The sequence below is a fragment of the Suncus etruscus genome, chromosome 4 (genome assembly GCF_024139225.1).
Source record: "Suncus etruscus isolate mSunEtr1 chromosome 4, mSunEtr1.pri.cur, whole genome shotgun sequence".
NCBI lineage: Eukaryota > Metazoa > Chordata > Mammalia > Eulipotyphla > Soricidae > Suncus > Suncus etruscus.
This window is the reverse complement of record NC_064851.1, coordinates 59,191,618-59,207,107: the sequence shown is the minus strand read 5'-3', so window position 1 is coordinate 59,207,107 and position 15,490 is coordinate 59,191,618. Positions and strand designations below refer to the sequence as shown.

Genomic DNA, 15,490 nt, shown 5'->3' with positions numbered 1-15,490 from the left:
GTTGTTTACTTTGCATGTGAACAACCCCGGTTAATGAACAGCATACCATATTGTTCCCCAAGCACTCCCAGCAGTAATTCCTGACAGCAGAGCCAAGAGTAACCTCTGAGCATCACTGGGTTTGGCCAAAAACTCCCCCCACAAGAAAAGGTACTTAACTGATAAATATCCTTGATCTTCATATTAATATATTTTTCTCATAATGCATATAATATATATACACAAAAACATGCATATGCACACATGAATAAAATAGATATTATGTAGTTTATTATTAGATGATTCCTAAATTGATTTTATTTATTAAAATAGTTTTGTTTTTTGTTTTTTTTTTTTATGAATCCCCAGAAATTTTGAATGGAGTTTCTCACTTTTTCCTTTTTATATACTTAGTTTTAATCATGACACTTAATAACATCTTCACTGGGAATATTTGCCTTGGTTCCCTGGGGTCTTCATGATGAAGTTCAGCCTTCTTAACTCTTATCACTGCATTGATACACAAAGTTATGATAAGTTCTAGTTAAGTACTGCTTTAACTCAGACTGAGAAGCTCACTCTAAGACAATTTAAGAGCATCCACATTCCTTTCTCTGTACTCCAGAGTAAAGCATTACTGTAATCCAAGATTGACTTCACCATATCATTCCTTTCTTACTTTCTACACGAAATTCAGTAAGGAAATTATACTTGTACCATTTTCCATTTTTGATCCCTTCTGGTAGTGAAACACTGGAACTAGAGCTGACTATTGTGGACAAGTATATATATTATCATTAGAGTACTTTAAAAGACTTGGAGTAAGGGTTAGTTTGATATGGAAGTAAAACCTAGTCACAGATAGGCAATAAATACATTTTGTATGGCTTAGTTTTAACTTTGATGTAGTGTTGAGGTTGTTTAAGTATTAGAAATTTAAAATGCCTAACACCCAGTTTGGAGTGAGAATAGTGAGCTGTAATCTCAATGTGCTATGGAAGTACTGCTTCACAAAAATAAGTGACTATTAAGTCTTTTAAATTACTCATGAAAAAGTGTAAGCAGTGAGTAAACAGATGCATGGGGGGGTGTTTATTTTGTTCATGAAAATTGAACAAGAACATGAAGAAAAGAATTTGTTCACCTAGAGAGTTATCAAAGGGAGAGAGACTTTACTTATGAAGCTTAACATCGTATCTTATAGAGGAAAGTGAACTGACTAAAGTTGGTTCTTTGATGCTTATTTTCAGCCAAAACAAAAAATTATAGGACTTTTCATTTAGAGTTTCATTTGTAAAGCAAAATTAAATTGTTTGTTTTTATACTCCCTTTTGTGTATCAAAACAAATTCTTAGGTATAAGTATATATAAAATGTAAAAGATCATATCCTCACTATATACAAGCCATTTTTAAATTTAGATTTTATTTGTTTTGTTTTGGGGCCACCTGCTATGTGCAGGGGTTCCTCTTTGGTCTGTACACACCCGTGGTGAATCATATAGGATGCCAGAGATTGAACATGGGTCAGCTGTGAGCAAGGCTATCATCCTACCCAGTGCACTGTCTCTCAAGCCCCTAAATGAAGTTTTTAACTCAGAAAATTTTTTTGTACTCATAATAGATTTGGCCTTTTGATATTTTGAAAAGCTAATGAGAAAGATAAATACAGCTCCTATTATCCACAAATTGATCTAATGTGAAACCTCAGTGTTAGAAGCTGGATATAGGACCAGAGACAGTAAGGCATGCTAAAATTACCATCTCTTCAGTTTTAAGTGTTTTGGCTTCTTTATTCTGCATTGTTTACAAGTTTTCAGTGATAGTGCATTTTAACTGTACTTTATTGTTAATAAGCAAAGCCAAATTTCCTGATGATAAAATTCTACAAATGACAATGTAGAGGAAGTTTTTATATTAAGGTATTTATGTTTCACTATAATTATACGTACTCATGCCTACATGCACCTTCTTAGAACTTTATCACTATAGACCTATTTATCAAGATATCTCATGATGCATGAATACTGCCTGAAGATCAAAACAAGATGATAGGATTATTTAAACAATGTATATTATTTTTATTTTATTGAAAACATTGTGATTATATATCATTTCTATTTAGAGTTAATAAATTGCTTTTACTAGATATATATTGTAACTTTGGGCATGTGCCTTAACTTGCCTGAGCTTCAGTAACCTTTTGTTTGGGGAATATCTGGCAATGCTCAGGGATTACTCCTGACACTGCGCTCAGGAATCAATCTGACAGACTCAAGGGGCCATGTAAGATGCTAGAGATCTGGGGCCGGAGTGATAACACAATGGTAGGGCATTTGCTTTGCATGCAGCTGACCCAGGATGGACTCAGGTTCAATCCCTGACATCCCTTCCAGGGGTGATTTCTTTTTTTTTTTTAAATATGGAACGCTCCACGAATTTGCGTGTCATCCTTGCGCAGGGCCATGCTAATCTTCTCTGTATCGTTCTAATTTTAGTGTATGTGCTGCCGAAGCGAGCGTCCAGGGGCGATTTCTAAGTGGAGAGCCAGGAGTAGCCCCCTGCGCACCGCCAGGTGTGGCCCCCAGACCAAAAAAAAAATTCTTTTTTTTGGTTTTTCGGGCCACACCCATTTGATGCTCAGGGGTTACTCCTGACAAAGCGCTCAGAAATTGCCCCTGGCTTGGGGGGACCATATGGGATGCCAGGGGATTGAACCATGGTTGCGATCTTTCCTTGGCTAGTGCTTGCAAGGCAGATACCTTACCTCTAGCGCCACCTCGCCAGCCCCCAAACCAAAAAAATTTTAAAAAAGATGCTATATATCAAACTTGGGTAGGCTACATGCAATGCAAGCACCCTATTGGCTGTACTATCCATTTTCTACTTCAGCAACTGCTTTGGGGACCATCTCAGCATTCATTTTTTGCAGGGAGGGCATACACAGTAATCCAGGAATCACTCCTGGCTCTGCACTCAGAGATCACTCCTGGCAGGCCCAGGAGACCATATGGGATGCTAGGGATAGAACCTGATTGGCCACATGCTAGGCAAATGCATTACCTGATGTGGTATTGCTCTGGCACCCTCTCAGCATTCTTTTAATATATACAAATTCCAGATACACCATAGATGATTAATAGTTGCTATGCCCATATGCAAACACGTCTCCAATCTCTTACTACTACTTATTCTACCTGTATTAATATACCTATAGTATATTACTAAATAGAAATAAAAGGAAAATAGCAATTGGAAAGAAGATCCATTGTCATTTTAGTAATGTACTCCTTACTCTACCTGGAGTAATATACCCATACCTTAATATATTATTAAACAGAAATAAAAGGAAAATAGCAATTGGAAAGAAGATCAATTGTCATGCTAGTCTTTGCAGGGAGGGTGCAGATACAGGGCCAGGTTGCAGCCCAATTATCTGCTTGACAAGTTCCTTGACATTTGTGCTATCTGCCCTGGCATTCTATCTTTTTATTCTTTTAATCCTTTCTACTGTTTTTTAATTGAATTACCATGAGATAGTTACAAAGTTAAACATGATTGAATTTCAGCCATATATTGTCCAACACCCATACTTTCAACAGTGCATGTTTCCCACCACCAATGTCCCCAGTTTCCTCTCCACTCCTCTCCCCTACCTCTCCTGCCTGCCATTATGGCAACCTTTCCCCCATGTCTCTGTCTCTTTCTCACTCTTTCTCTCTTCTTTTTAGACTTTGTGGTTACTAAAGTGGTATCATGTATGTCACTTAACTTATTTTTAGCACCCAGTTCTTAGGAATGATCATTATTTTCAACTATCATTGTTACAGTGATTTCTTCTCTGATCTAACTACACTCTTTTGCTCATTTTGGCAAGCTTCCTATCATAAACCTTGGTCCTGATTTCTATTACTTTGGGATAGTATTACCATACTATCTTTTAAAAAATATATATCCACAAATACAAGCAATCTTCTATGTCTATCCTCTCCCTACGACTCATATTGCTGAGCTATTACTCTCCATATCCACTGTGGCCCAAAAACCTAAATAAATAAATCGATTTGAAAGAATTCACTTGTGAATCCATCTTGGCCAGGGCTTTTGTTTTGGTTACCATTTCAATTTCCTCAATAGGTCTGTTCATGTATGCCAACTTCAGCTTTGGGAAGTTATTGAAATCCACAAATGTATGTATTCCTTCTAGTTTTCTTGTTTTGTGGCATAAAAATTCTCTTTTTCTTTTTCTTTTTTCTTTTTTTGGTTTTTGGGTCACACCCAGCAGCACTCAGGGGTCAGTCATGGCTCTACACTCAGAAATCCACCCCTGGCAGGCACTGGGGACCATATGGGATGCTGGGATTCGAACCAATGTCTTTCTGCATGCTATCTCCTCCATGCTATCTCGCCGGCCCCACATCAAGATTCTCAAATTAATTTCTCGTTATTTTTTGAATTTTTGTTGTGCCATTCTCCCTTTGTTTATTATTAGGGTTCTTTCTCTTTCTGTCTCTGTCTCTCTCTGTGTCTCTTTCTTTCTCTGTCTCTCTCTTCTGCCTTGCTAGTACTTTATTGTTTTATTTTTTTTCAGTGAACCAACTATCTCTATCTCTCTTCTGCCTTGCTAGTGGTTTATTCTTATTTATTTTTTCAGTGAACCAACTATTGCTTTCATTGATCTTTTGGATTGCTTTTGGGTTTCCAGTTCATTAATTTTTATACTAAGTTTTATTGTTTCCTTCTTCCTGCTTGCTTTTGGCTCATTTTGTTGGTCATTTTCCAACTTCTTAAACTGTGCCATTAAGTTATTTATGTAGATTCTTTCTTCCTTTCTGATGAATGCTTGCAAAGCTATAACTTTTCCACTTAGTACAGCTTTTGCTGTGTTCCATAGATTCTGATAGTTCATGTCCTCATGTTCATTTATTTCCAGGAATCTTTTATTTCCTCTCTGAACCATTGATGACTCGGGAGTGAGCTGTTTAATTTCTAGGTGTTAAAGTTATTTCTCTGTTTATGTAATTCACTGCTATTTAGTGCATCATGTTCTGAGAAGATAATGGATATAATTTCTATCCTCTTAACTTTGTGGTGATACGTTTTATAGCCCAGCATGTGGTCTATCTTGAAGAATGTCCTATGTGCAATGGAGAAGAATGTGTATTCAACTTCTGGCCCATAAAAAGTCATATATGTATATAATATATAAATATAAATTACAAATATATAATTATAAATTATATATGTATATATGCATATATATATGTATATATATACATATATATATGTGTATATATATATATATAAAGCCTCTCTTTTTCCATTTCTTCCTTCAAAGCCAGTATATCCTTGTTGAGCTTTAACCTGGTTGATCTACCAAGAGGTGACAAGTGTTAAAGTCTCCCATGACTATTGGGTAGCTACTGATGTCTTTCTTCAAGTCTATTAGCTTTAAGTCTTTTAGTTTTAAGTATTTTGTTGTTCCCTCAGTAGATACACACATGTTTAGGAGTGTGATTCTAAGAGGCTTTTTTTTCATCTCTGTTTTTACTTTAATGCTTTGTTCTGTTCTGGTGTTATCTGGAGGTTTTCTGCACTTCATCTTTGAGGTCACTCATTTGGGTCTCAGCAGCTATTAGTCTGCTGGGAGGCCTTCCAATGAGTTTTTAAAGTTTGCATACTAAGTTTTATATTTCTGAAATTTCCATTTCCTTTTTTTTTTTTTTTTTGCTCTCATATCCTCCTGTGTTTTATTGCCAACACATGAACTCCTTATTAGAAAGGTTATGAACACAACACTGATTGTGCATGCAGAATTGTTGTCTTCACCCACAAGATATAGTGGATTTTTGTGCTCCTTTACTATGGTTCCTTTGGTAGTCTCAAGATACTTCTTTCCGAGTCTTCTACACTGCCTGGGAGTTCTTGGGGGGAATTTATATGATTGAGATTATCATGATATAACCATTGGGCATGACCTTATTTACCTGATTGGGTGAGTCTGAGTTCTTTTGCTCTGGAAGCTAGGGCACTGCAGCTTGGGACTTGTGTCCCTGGTGTAGTTGTCATTTTATTCTTTTTTTTAAATATATTTTTTATTTAAGTAACATGATCATAGTTGGGTTACAGTCATAAACAGAACACCCCCCTTCACCAGTGTAACATTACCCCTCCGCCTTCCCATCCCCTGCCTGTATTCCAGACAGGCTTTCTACTGCAGTTATTTGTTTTTAAGTTCAGTAACTTGTATTATTTTTCCTTAAAGGATGAGTAAAAAATATAGTAAAGGTGTGATAGTGGCAATCGCCATTGTTTGAATAGGTCCAGAAAAATGGGGAAAATGAAAAAAAAAAAAATCCTTGACCTGATTACAAAAAGGCCTCACTCCAGAAGTTTATTACATAAGACCAACTCTGGGTTCCAGGCATACCAGTATGTCCAACCCGAGTCATTCTCCATGGTCCTGGTGAAACTTTTTCACAACTTAGCTATTGTTGGTATCCGATTCTTATATTTAAAGACTCTGGATTTTGTGCATTTCTTTCATCGATGTCAGGCTGATGTGGAGCATCCTCTAGTTCAGCATACCATTAAATGCAGAGCGATCTGCCCTGCATGCTGACTGTTGCTGAGTCATCTGGATGTTGGGAGCACTCTTTGAACTAAGTCAATGCCAAAGCAGTGGTAGGTCTTCCCTGGTAGAGGCTTGGATCCTCGTAATGTTATAGATAATTGTGGTTGTTTCCATAGATGGTATCCATTGTTCAGGTGTGTGTGGGCGATGCCCATTCTTCTGAGGCCTGAGCCAAATTATTATGCCAATGTTCAGGGTAAAAGGCCTAATTACATTACCAAATTTGTGTTCCCATCTCTATTAGATAAGAACTTGTTTGCATATGTATTATTTTCCCATTTTAATGTGCCTATGCAAAAGAGAAGCAATGCCACAGATATTGTTGGTGCATTTGGGGGCGACGAATAAAGTCCAACATTCCCCGTAACTTGGTTCAAACATGAAATCTATACAGAGATACTCTTCTACCAGTATTGCTTATAAAGCAGATCTCAAAGGGGGAAAATCAAACAATCAAATAACAAAGCCAGTGGACAAAATTGTCACTATATGAGGATGTTTGAAAAGAGTTATAGATGTTAAGGGAATACATCTGAGATATACAAAGGAGATACAGTGTCCCTTTTATGTTTTAGAAATAGTCAAGAGGGAGGGGGGTGTTTCCAAGATACCACTTTGTTCTGTGATTTGGACAAGCGAAGAGCACATGGAGCCATGTCCTCCCCTTGTTGCCTGCTGAAGCTTCCGACTCCCTGAGAGCGTTTGCTTCCTAATTGTTGGAAGTTGGAAGTTCACCAGTCCCCTCCCAGCCCCTTGCAGGAACAAGGAAGCCAGGGGTCTCTTTTAAATTGCACCTCACTGGAACCCACTTGCTGGGAACCCTGAGCAGGTGTCCAGGAATAACCCTGGGGGCTGGGAGGAAGGAGAGAGAAGGCTGTGGGGGGCAGCCGAGGCTGCATCTTCACCTTATCTTGGCCAAAAAACCTACAGAGTGGAACCTTGCCGTGTCGTGTTTCCTGCTGAAGCTTCAGGCTCCACCCAAAAAATTACTGTGAAAGATATGTAATCCATGGAATAGGCTTGAATACTCAGAAAATGTTCCCCAGACATACAATCACCTAATTTTTGATAAAGGAGCAGGAAACCCTAAATGGAGCAGGGAAAGCCTCTTCAACAAGTGGTGTTGGCACAATTGGATAGCCACTTGCAAAAAATTGAACTTAGACCCCCAGCTAACATCATGTATGAAGGTAAAATCCAAATGGATTAAAGACCTCGATATCAGCCCCAAAACCGTAAGATATATAGAACAGCACATAGGCAAGACACTCCAGGACATTGCAAGCATCTTCAAGGAGGAAACTGCATTCTCCAAGTAAGTGAAAGCAGAGATTAACAGATGGGAATATATTAAGCTGAGAAGCTTCTGCACCTCAAAGGAAATAGTGCCCAGGATACAAGAGTCACCCACTGAGTGGGAGAAACTATTCACCCAATACCCATCAGATAAGGGGCTAATCTCCAAAATATACAAGGCACTGACAGAACTTTACAAGAAAAAAAACATCTAATCCCATCAAAAAATGGGGAGAAGAAATGAACAGACACTTTGACAAAGAAGAAATACAAATGGCCAAAAGACACATGAAAAAGTGCTCCACATCACTAATCATCAGGGAGATGCAAATCAAAACAACGATGAGATACCACCTCACATCATAGAGAATGGCACACATCACAAAGAATGAGAATAAACAGTGTTGGCGGGGATGTGGAGAGAAAGGAACTCTTATCCACTGCTGGTGGGAATGCTGTTTAGTTCAACCTTTATGGAAAGCGATATGGAGATTCCTCCAAAAACTTGAAATCGAGCTCCCATATGATCCAGCTATACCACTCCTAGGAATATACCCTAGGAACACAAAAATACAATACAAAAACTCCTTCCTTACACCTATATTCATTGCAGCACTATTTACCATAGCAAGACTCTGGAAACAACCAAGATGCCCTTCAACAGACGAATGGCTAAAGAAACTGTGGTACATATACACAATGGAATATTATGCAGCTGTCAGGAGAGATGAAGTCATGAAATTTTCCTATACATCGATGTACAGGGAATCTATTATGCTGAGTGAAATAAGTCAGAGAGAAAAACACAGAATGGTCTCACTCATCTATGGGTTTTAAGAAAAATGAAAGACATTCTTGCAATAATAATTTTCAGACACAAAAGAGAAAAGAGCTGGAAGTTCCAGCTCACCACAGGAAGCTCACCACAAAGAGTGATGAGTTTAGTTAGAGAAATAACTACATTTTGAACTTTCCTAATAATGAGAATGTATGAGGGAAATGGAGAGCCTGTTTAGAGTACAGGCGGGGGTCGGTCGGGTGGGGAGGAGGGAGATTTGACACATTGGTGATGCTAATGTTGCACTGGTGATGGGTGGTGTTCTTTACATGACTGAAACCCAAACACAATCATGTATGTAATCAAATCAAGGTGTTTAAATAAAAAAAAAAAAAAAGAGAGAAAGAGAAAGATATGTAATCCACCTTGGCCAAAACAAAAATCATTAGTACAGAAAAATGGTTCAATGTGGGGTAACAAGGAATAAAATGAGCTCCTGAACGGCTTTCAGATTATGACAAGCAGATGAAACACAATGATATCCAAATATTTGTCAATATGTTCCACCCCCACTCGGTTTCACAATGGACAGGTTTAATAAGGAAACTTCCCTGGTAAGTCCTAAAGCCAGAACCTATTGTGCTGCTATTCCCACTTCGCTGGCTTGCCCAGGAATGTGGCCAGGAGAGGCCCTGGAGTTCCGGAGGAAGGAGGTAGAGGAGTGCTGGGGCGACCCATGTCCTGCACTCCTTCCTAGGCCTGGTTAAAGAGGCCTTTGGCATGGCAGAGGGCTGCCAAGCCCATGCTGGCAGAACCTCCCGGCTCCCAGAAAGAAAGGAGATCCTTCCAGAGCTAGAAGGCCAGAAGGTCAGAGCCCCCACCCCAGTCCCTCCCTTTGGAGCCAGGAGGGAAATGTGGAAAAGAAAGAGTTCTTTTGCTCTGGAAGCTAGGGCCCTGCAGCTTGGGACTTGTGTCCCTGGTGTAGTTGTCATTTTATTTTTAAGAAAGATTTTAGGAATTGACAGCTAAGAGAACTGCTGTACATACCCAGGGCCCCGAGTTTGATCCCATTATCCGGGCCACATTACCTGTTCAGATGTCACTGGGATTTATGCCCGTGGCTTCCATATACCCCCATGGAAAACCCCCCATAAAATATTAGTCAAATCCACCAGAGAGGTGACTCAAAAGTACATACTCTATGAGAGTCTCAGGTTCTGTACCCAGCAATGCATGCTTCCCTGAGCACCTCCAGGGAGGGAGGGGCTGGTGATACCTGAATGCCATACTAGAAATAGTCTTCCCTATGAATGGCCTCAAAATCCAAAAGGAAGTGGGAGAAGATGCTTTTGTCAGAGACTCTAGAACATATTTATCTTAAAGACCTTGAATCAGCCATCAGGAGATGTTACTTAAGGAAAATAAAATTTTGTACTTTTATTCATTTTTAGTTTGCCTATATGTAAACATTTGCCTATATGTAAAAGCTCTATATCACAACTGGATAGCAGTTTTCACTGTGGTTCATGGTCTAACTCTTGAAAAATTTAAAAACCATGTAAGATAATAAATTTTCTTGTGCTGTTCTATATAGTATAGCTGGATTTAGGTTAGGCATTTAACCTATACGTGTAGATTAAAATGGTTTCAATAGCAATGTTTATATTAATTTAGCATTCTTTTAAATCTGCCTTTTACTCATTTTATTTGAATATTTATATTACTCAGATGTTATTTTAGTAAAAAATGAATCAACATTTCATCTCTGTTGTTTTGTCCTTGTGTAATTTTAGTAACTGAGATTTCCAAGTTTTTTAAATAGCATTTAAATGTCATTTTAAAGGGTAGTACTCACCATAAATTCTTGACTTATGAAAATATTTCTCAGTTTTTCAGGTGAGACATAAAAAAACAAAACTTTGTTTCTGTCTGTAAAATAACTTTCAGGTGTTTTTTTTTTTTTAATATAAATATAGAGATTGAGTTCTGGTCAAAGTCCTGTCCTGGTTTAGGTCTACTTTGCCCCTGTAATTTAAATCTGGTCTAGAATCCTTTTGCTGCATTAAACTGCTATTGTAGAACTTTTGTAATTTCTTAATCATTTTTACCCAAATTTAATGCTAATAAGTTAGTGTATCTCAGATGTTGGAGTTTGTGTAAGGGGGAAAATTGGTCACCTGACTGTCTTGAAGGAAGGAGTTTTAATAATTTGAGAGCATATGCTAGATTCAGTATCTCATGAATTTTTAATAGCTAGTCAAAAATGTTTTTTCTTTTAGATTGCAAGTAGTGAGATAAACAATACACAGATGTTTTAGTGAAGCTTTGTGTCTCATTAAGAAATTACTTTTATTCATCACTGAATTACAAAGTTACAAAGATATTCATGATTGAGTTTCATTGCATACAGTATTTAAACACCAATCCTTCAGTGTCCACTACCCTCTACCACTGTCCTGTGTAACCCCACCCCTACCCCAGCCTGCTTCTGGCTAGCGCTCACTATAACTCTTCACCATTGTCCTACTGTTCCCTCCCTGAGGTATATCCCCTCTTCCCGCTAACTCAGTGGCAAGCTTCCTACTGAAGACCAGTTCTTCTCTTCATTTACTTTTTTTAAATTTTTTATTTAAAGAAAATGCATCATTGGTACTGGAGGTACCAATAGCATGGAGGTAAGGCGTTTGCCTTTCATGCAGAAGGACAGTGGTTCGAATCCCGGCATCCCATATGGTCCCCTGTGCCTGCCAGGGGTGATATCTGAGCATAGAGCCAGGAGTAACCCCTGAGTGCTGTCGGGTGTGACCCAAAAACAAAACAAAAAAAAGAAGAAAAGTAGTTGACATAACTGATCGTTCTTCTCTTCATTTCTATTGCCTTTGAACATTTGTATTCCTTTACAAATTTCCTTATACCCCCATATGAGAAAGATCATTTTGAGTCTATTTCTTTCCCTCTGATTTTACTCAACATGATACTCTTTAGTTTTTATAAATATAAACATATTAGTATATCATATTACTGAGATTCCCAATGCTTGGAGTATAAAATTTATTATTTTCTTTTAGCTTTATTGTCTGTATCTTATTTTCTCCTTTCGGTATGATTGTAATGATGGGGTAGAGGTTACATCCCTACATACTTGGTTATGCTACACTAGAGATAACATTTTTTTTTTGACACCAGGGATACCAATGGCAATGCCACCGGGATCTCATGCGGAATGTGGGTCATGTTAGGAATTAAACTCATGGCCTCACAACTACAAGGCAGTTAGTTACTCTGCCTTAAAGACGCATACCCAGTCACAAGACCAGTTTTGAAATTTGGTTCTATTAGCCTTTTTTTTTTCTTTTAGTTTCATTGCTTTAGAGCAGGGGTCTCAAACTCGCGGCCCACGGGCCGTTTGCGGCCCTCCCTACAACATTTTGTGGACCTGCCCTAGAGGAATCTTTTTTTGTTTTGTTTTGTTTTAGTTGTTTGGGTCACACCCCCCAATGTTCAAGGCTTACTACTGACTTTGCACTCAAGGGTCACTCCAACTTTGCCTCCTGCAGCCCCCAGGTAAATTGAGTTTGAGACCCCTGCTCTAGAGAAATCTCACAAGTGAAAACATAAGATACTGTTTAGGAGTATCTTAGAAGGTGAAAGGTGTAATTAAATAAAGAAGGAATTCTCTTGGAAAGATTTAAATTTAAGAAATATTGTAATCATGGGGCCGGAGAGATGGCATTTGCCTTTGATGCAGAAGGTCAGTGGTTCGAATCCCAGCATCACATATGGTCCCCTGAGCCTGCCAGGAGCGATTTCTGAGCATAGAGCCAGGAGTAACACCTGAGCACTGCCAGGTGTGACCCAAAAAAAACAGAAAACAAACAAAAAAAGAAATATTGTAATTCATACTATAACCAAATACTATTACTTTAATATCACAAATGATCATTCTTTTTGTTTGTTTTTGTATGTGTGTGAAACAAGATTGTTTTTGAACAAAACTTAGAAAGATGGGGGTGGAAAAGGAAAAGAATATCTGTTTCAGAGAGAACGTGAGCTTGAAAGATCAAGCAAGCAACCCTTAAAGTGTTTTTGTTTGGGGCCACACCCAACGGTCCTCGGGACTTACTTCTGGCTTTATGCTCAGAGATCACTCCCAGCAGGATTTAAGGGATCAGAAAAGTTGCCAGGGTTTAAAACCTGGTCAGCATTGCAAGGCCAATGCCCTACCTACTGTACTATTGCACCAGCTCCACTTCTAGGGTTTTTAAATGAGTTCTCATCCTTCAAAAATGATAATAATGCTATTTTTCATATTTTAGTATCTTAATTGTAATTCTGTAAATTAGGCAGTTTTTTATTTAATTCTTTTAATATCTGGAGATATGTGTATATGTGTACATGTTTAATATATATTTTCATCTTTTAAAGCTAATAAGAATGCTTTTACTCACATTTTAATATCGTAATTCTGTAAATTGGTCATTTTAATTTAATATTTTTAATATGTGGAGAAATGTATGTATATGTATGTGCATGTAAATATATATTTTTTTTATTTTTTGGTCATCCTGGTGGTGCTCAGGGTTACTCCTAGATTAAAAAGTCATCCTTATATTTACCAGTATTTTAATTGCAGTTTGCCTTTTCCATTAAGAAAAATGTTTTCTTCTTTCTAAATTACATGGCTTAAAAATTCTTAGGTGTCTATGAAGAATCACAAACTAAATTTTACTTATTAGAGGTTATATTTTTTTTACCTCACTCACATTTTTGTTGGTTAAACAAATCTACGTTAGAAATAATTTTATTTTTAGCAATTGGATGATATTTTACTTTTATTTTACTGGCTTTTATTTGTGAAGCTATAGCAAGTACTTTGTATGTGGTTTTTTTGTTGTTGTTCTGGCTCATTTACAGAATTTTACTCAGTAGAATAAGTTTTGTCTTATTTTGGGATATATTGTGGGTAAGATTTATTTCTTCCAAATATCCTGGAAGTTTTATTAATTCACAATGGACACAGATTTTCTTTTAACCAAGAGCCACTGCTCAAGATAGATGTACTTGCTTAAGTGCTTTTGCTGATTGTTTCCCCCACCCCACCCCACCCCTCTCATTTCATTCTTTTCCTTGGGAATGAAAACTTTCTTGGATTTTAGCATTTTGTAGGTGTTTTCTCCAGTAGCCCGAGACTCTTTACTCTCATCATCTAGCAAGCAGTTAAAACAGAAGTTCTAGAGCAGACCTTGTTGTTTCTTTGAAACACTCAGATCTAGCACCTTAACCACTTGTTTTCTAATTCTTTTTTATTTCTGACTTGAGAGCATTGCTCTTTCTTGCAGCTCATCAGTTTCTAGAAGATACCATGTATTTTTACATATAGACTTTTAAATATGTTTACATTAATATTTCTAGGGAATTTATTTGGGTGAAATTGTTTTTACTCAAAATTCTTATTTTCTTTCCTCCTGTCACTTGTCTTTCTAGGTGAGCAGTCGGTCTTCCAGTCCTAGTGTCAGAATGATCACTACCTCAGGACCAACCTCAGAAAAGCCAGCTCGAAGTCACCCCTGGACCCCCGATGATTCCACAGGTGACCAATATATTTCTTCATTATAATAAGCAGTTGAGTTTTTTATGTATGTCTTGGTTCAGTTTTGTTGTTGTATCTTTATAAGGACAGGCATTTTATAGTTAGATGAATAATGTAAAATATTTAACATTAAACTTTAAAATGTCTTTTTGAGTACTGAAATGGAGACTACTTGCATTCTTATTTTCTCCATATATCTTGTTTTGTTGGTTTTTTTTTTTTTTTTTTTTTAGTTTTTGGGCCACACCCGGCAGTGCTCAGAGGTTACTCCTGGCTATCTGCTCAGAAATAGTCCCTGGCAGGCACGGGGGAGACCATATGGGACGCCAGGGGATCGGACGTCTGTCCTAGGCTAGCGCTGGCAAGGCAGACATCCTACCTCTAGTGCCACCATGCCAGCCCCATTGTTTTGTTTTTGGGTCACACCCGGTAGCGCTCAGGGGTTACTTCTCACTCTCCGCTCAGAAATAACTCCTGGCAGGCTCAGGGGACCATATGGGATGCCGGGATTTGAAACACCAACCTTCTGCATGCAAGGCAAATGCCCTACCTCCATGCTATCTCTCCAGCCCATTTTCTCCATATATCTTTTGTTTTGTTTTGTTTTCTTGGGTCACACCCGGTGGTGCTCAGGGGTTACTCCTGGGTGTCTGCTCAGAAATAGCTCCTGGCAGGCACGGGGGACCATATAGGACACCGGGATTCGAACCAACCACCTTTAGTCCTGGATCGGCTGCTTGCAAGGCAAATGCCGCTGTGCTATCTCTCTGGGCCCTTCTCCATATATCTTAAGGTGGTTTGTTTCCATCTGTTTTCAATAGGAAGATAGCATATTCTTGATACTTCAGTTCTGTGCTTTTACAATTAACTCATCAGGTATCAATAGTAAAATTATTACCTTTTAAATAACCAAATGCTGCATAAGTAGTAAAAACATTTTTATCTCAGTCTTTTGTTTTATGAGTGAGAAAAAAGATTTCTGACCACTGATGTTTTGAATCATTTTTAACTGAGGAGACTTCATTTTAGTTGCATAAAAACTGTGTAACTAAGTCTTAAAATGCCTGTTCATGGTTATTAAAAATCTCAGCTTGAATCAACTATTGGTAAAAATATTAGTATGGAAATCCACTGCCTTAAGGATTTTATCATGGGCCTGAAGAAAAATAATGCCTGTACAATATTTCAAGTACTCAACATTATACTTCTTTAAAA

At 37.9% G+C, this 15,490-nt stretch overlaps 1 protein-coding gene and 1 non-coding gene across 5 annotated transcripts in view; one reads left to right on the top strand and one right to left on the bottom strand.

Moving 5' to 3' along the window:
* The window catches only part of MAP3K7 (mitogen-activated protein kinase kinase kinase 7), a 71,538-nt gene that overhangs the window by 46,861 nt on the left and 9,187 nt on the right, over positions 1–15,490 (top strand). For all 4 annotated transcript variants that reach the window (XM_049772214.1, XM_049772215.1, XM_049772211.1 and 1 more), the window contains one exon: positions 14,170–14,275. In XM_049772214.1, coding sequence (XP_049628171.1) covers positions 14,170–14,275 — 106 coding nt within the window. The remainder of the gene's footprint in view (positions 1–14,169; positions 14,276–15,490) is intronic.
* LOC126007473 (U6 spliceosomal RNA) lies at positions 2,394–2,499 on the bottom strand. The gene has a single exon (XR_007495042.1). It is a non-coding gene; the product is annotated as a U6 spliceosomal RNA (small nuclear RNA).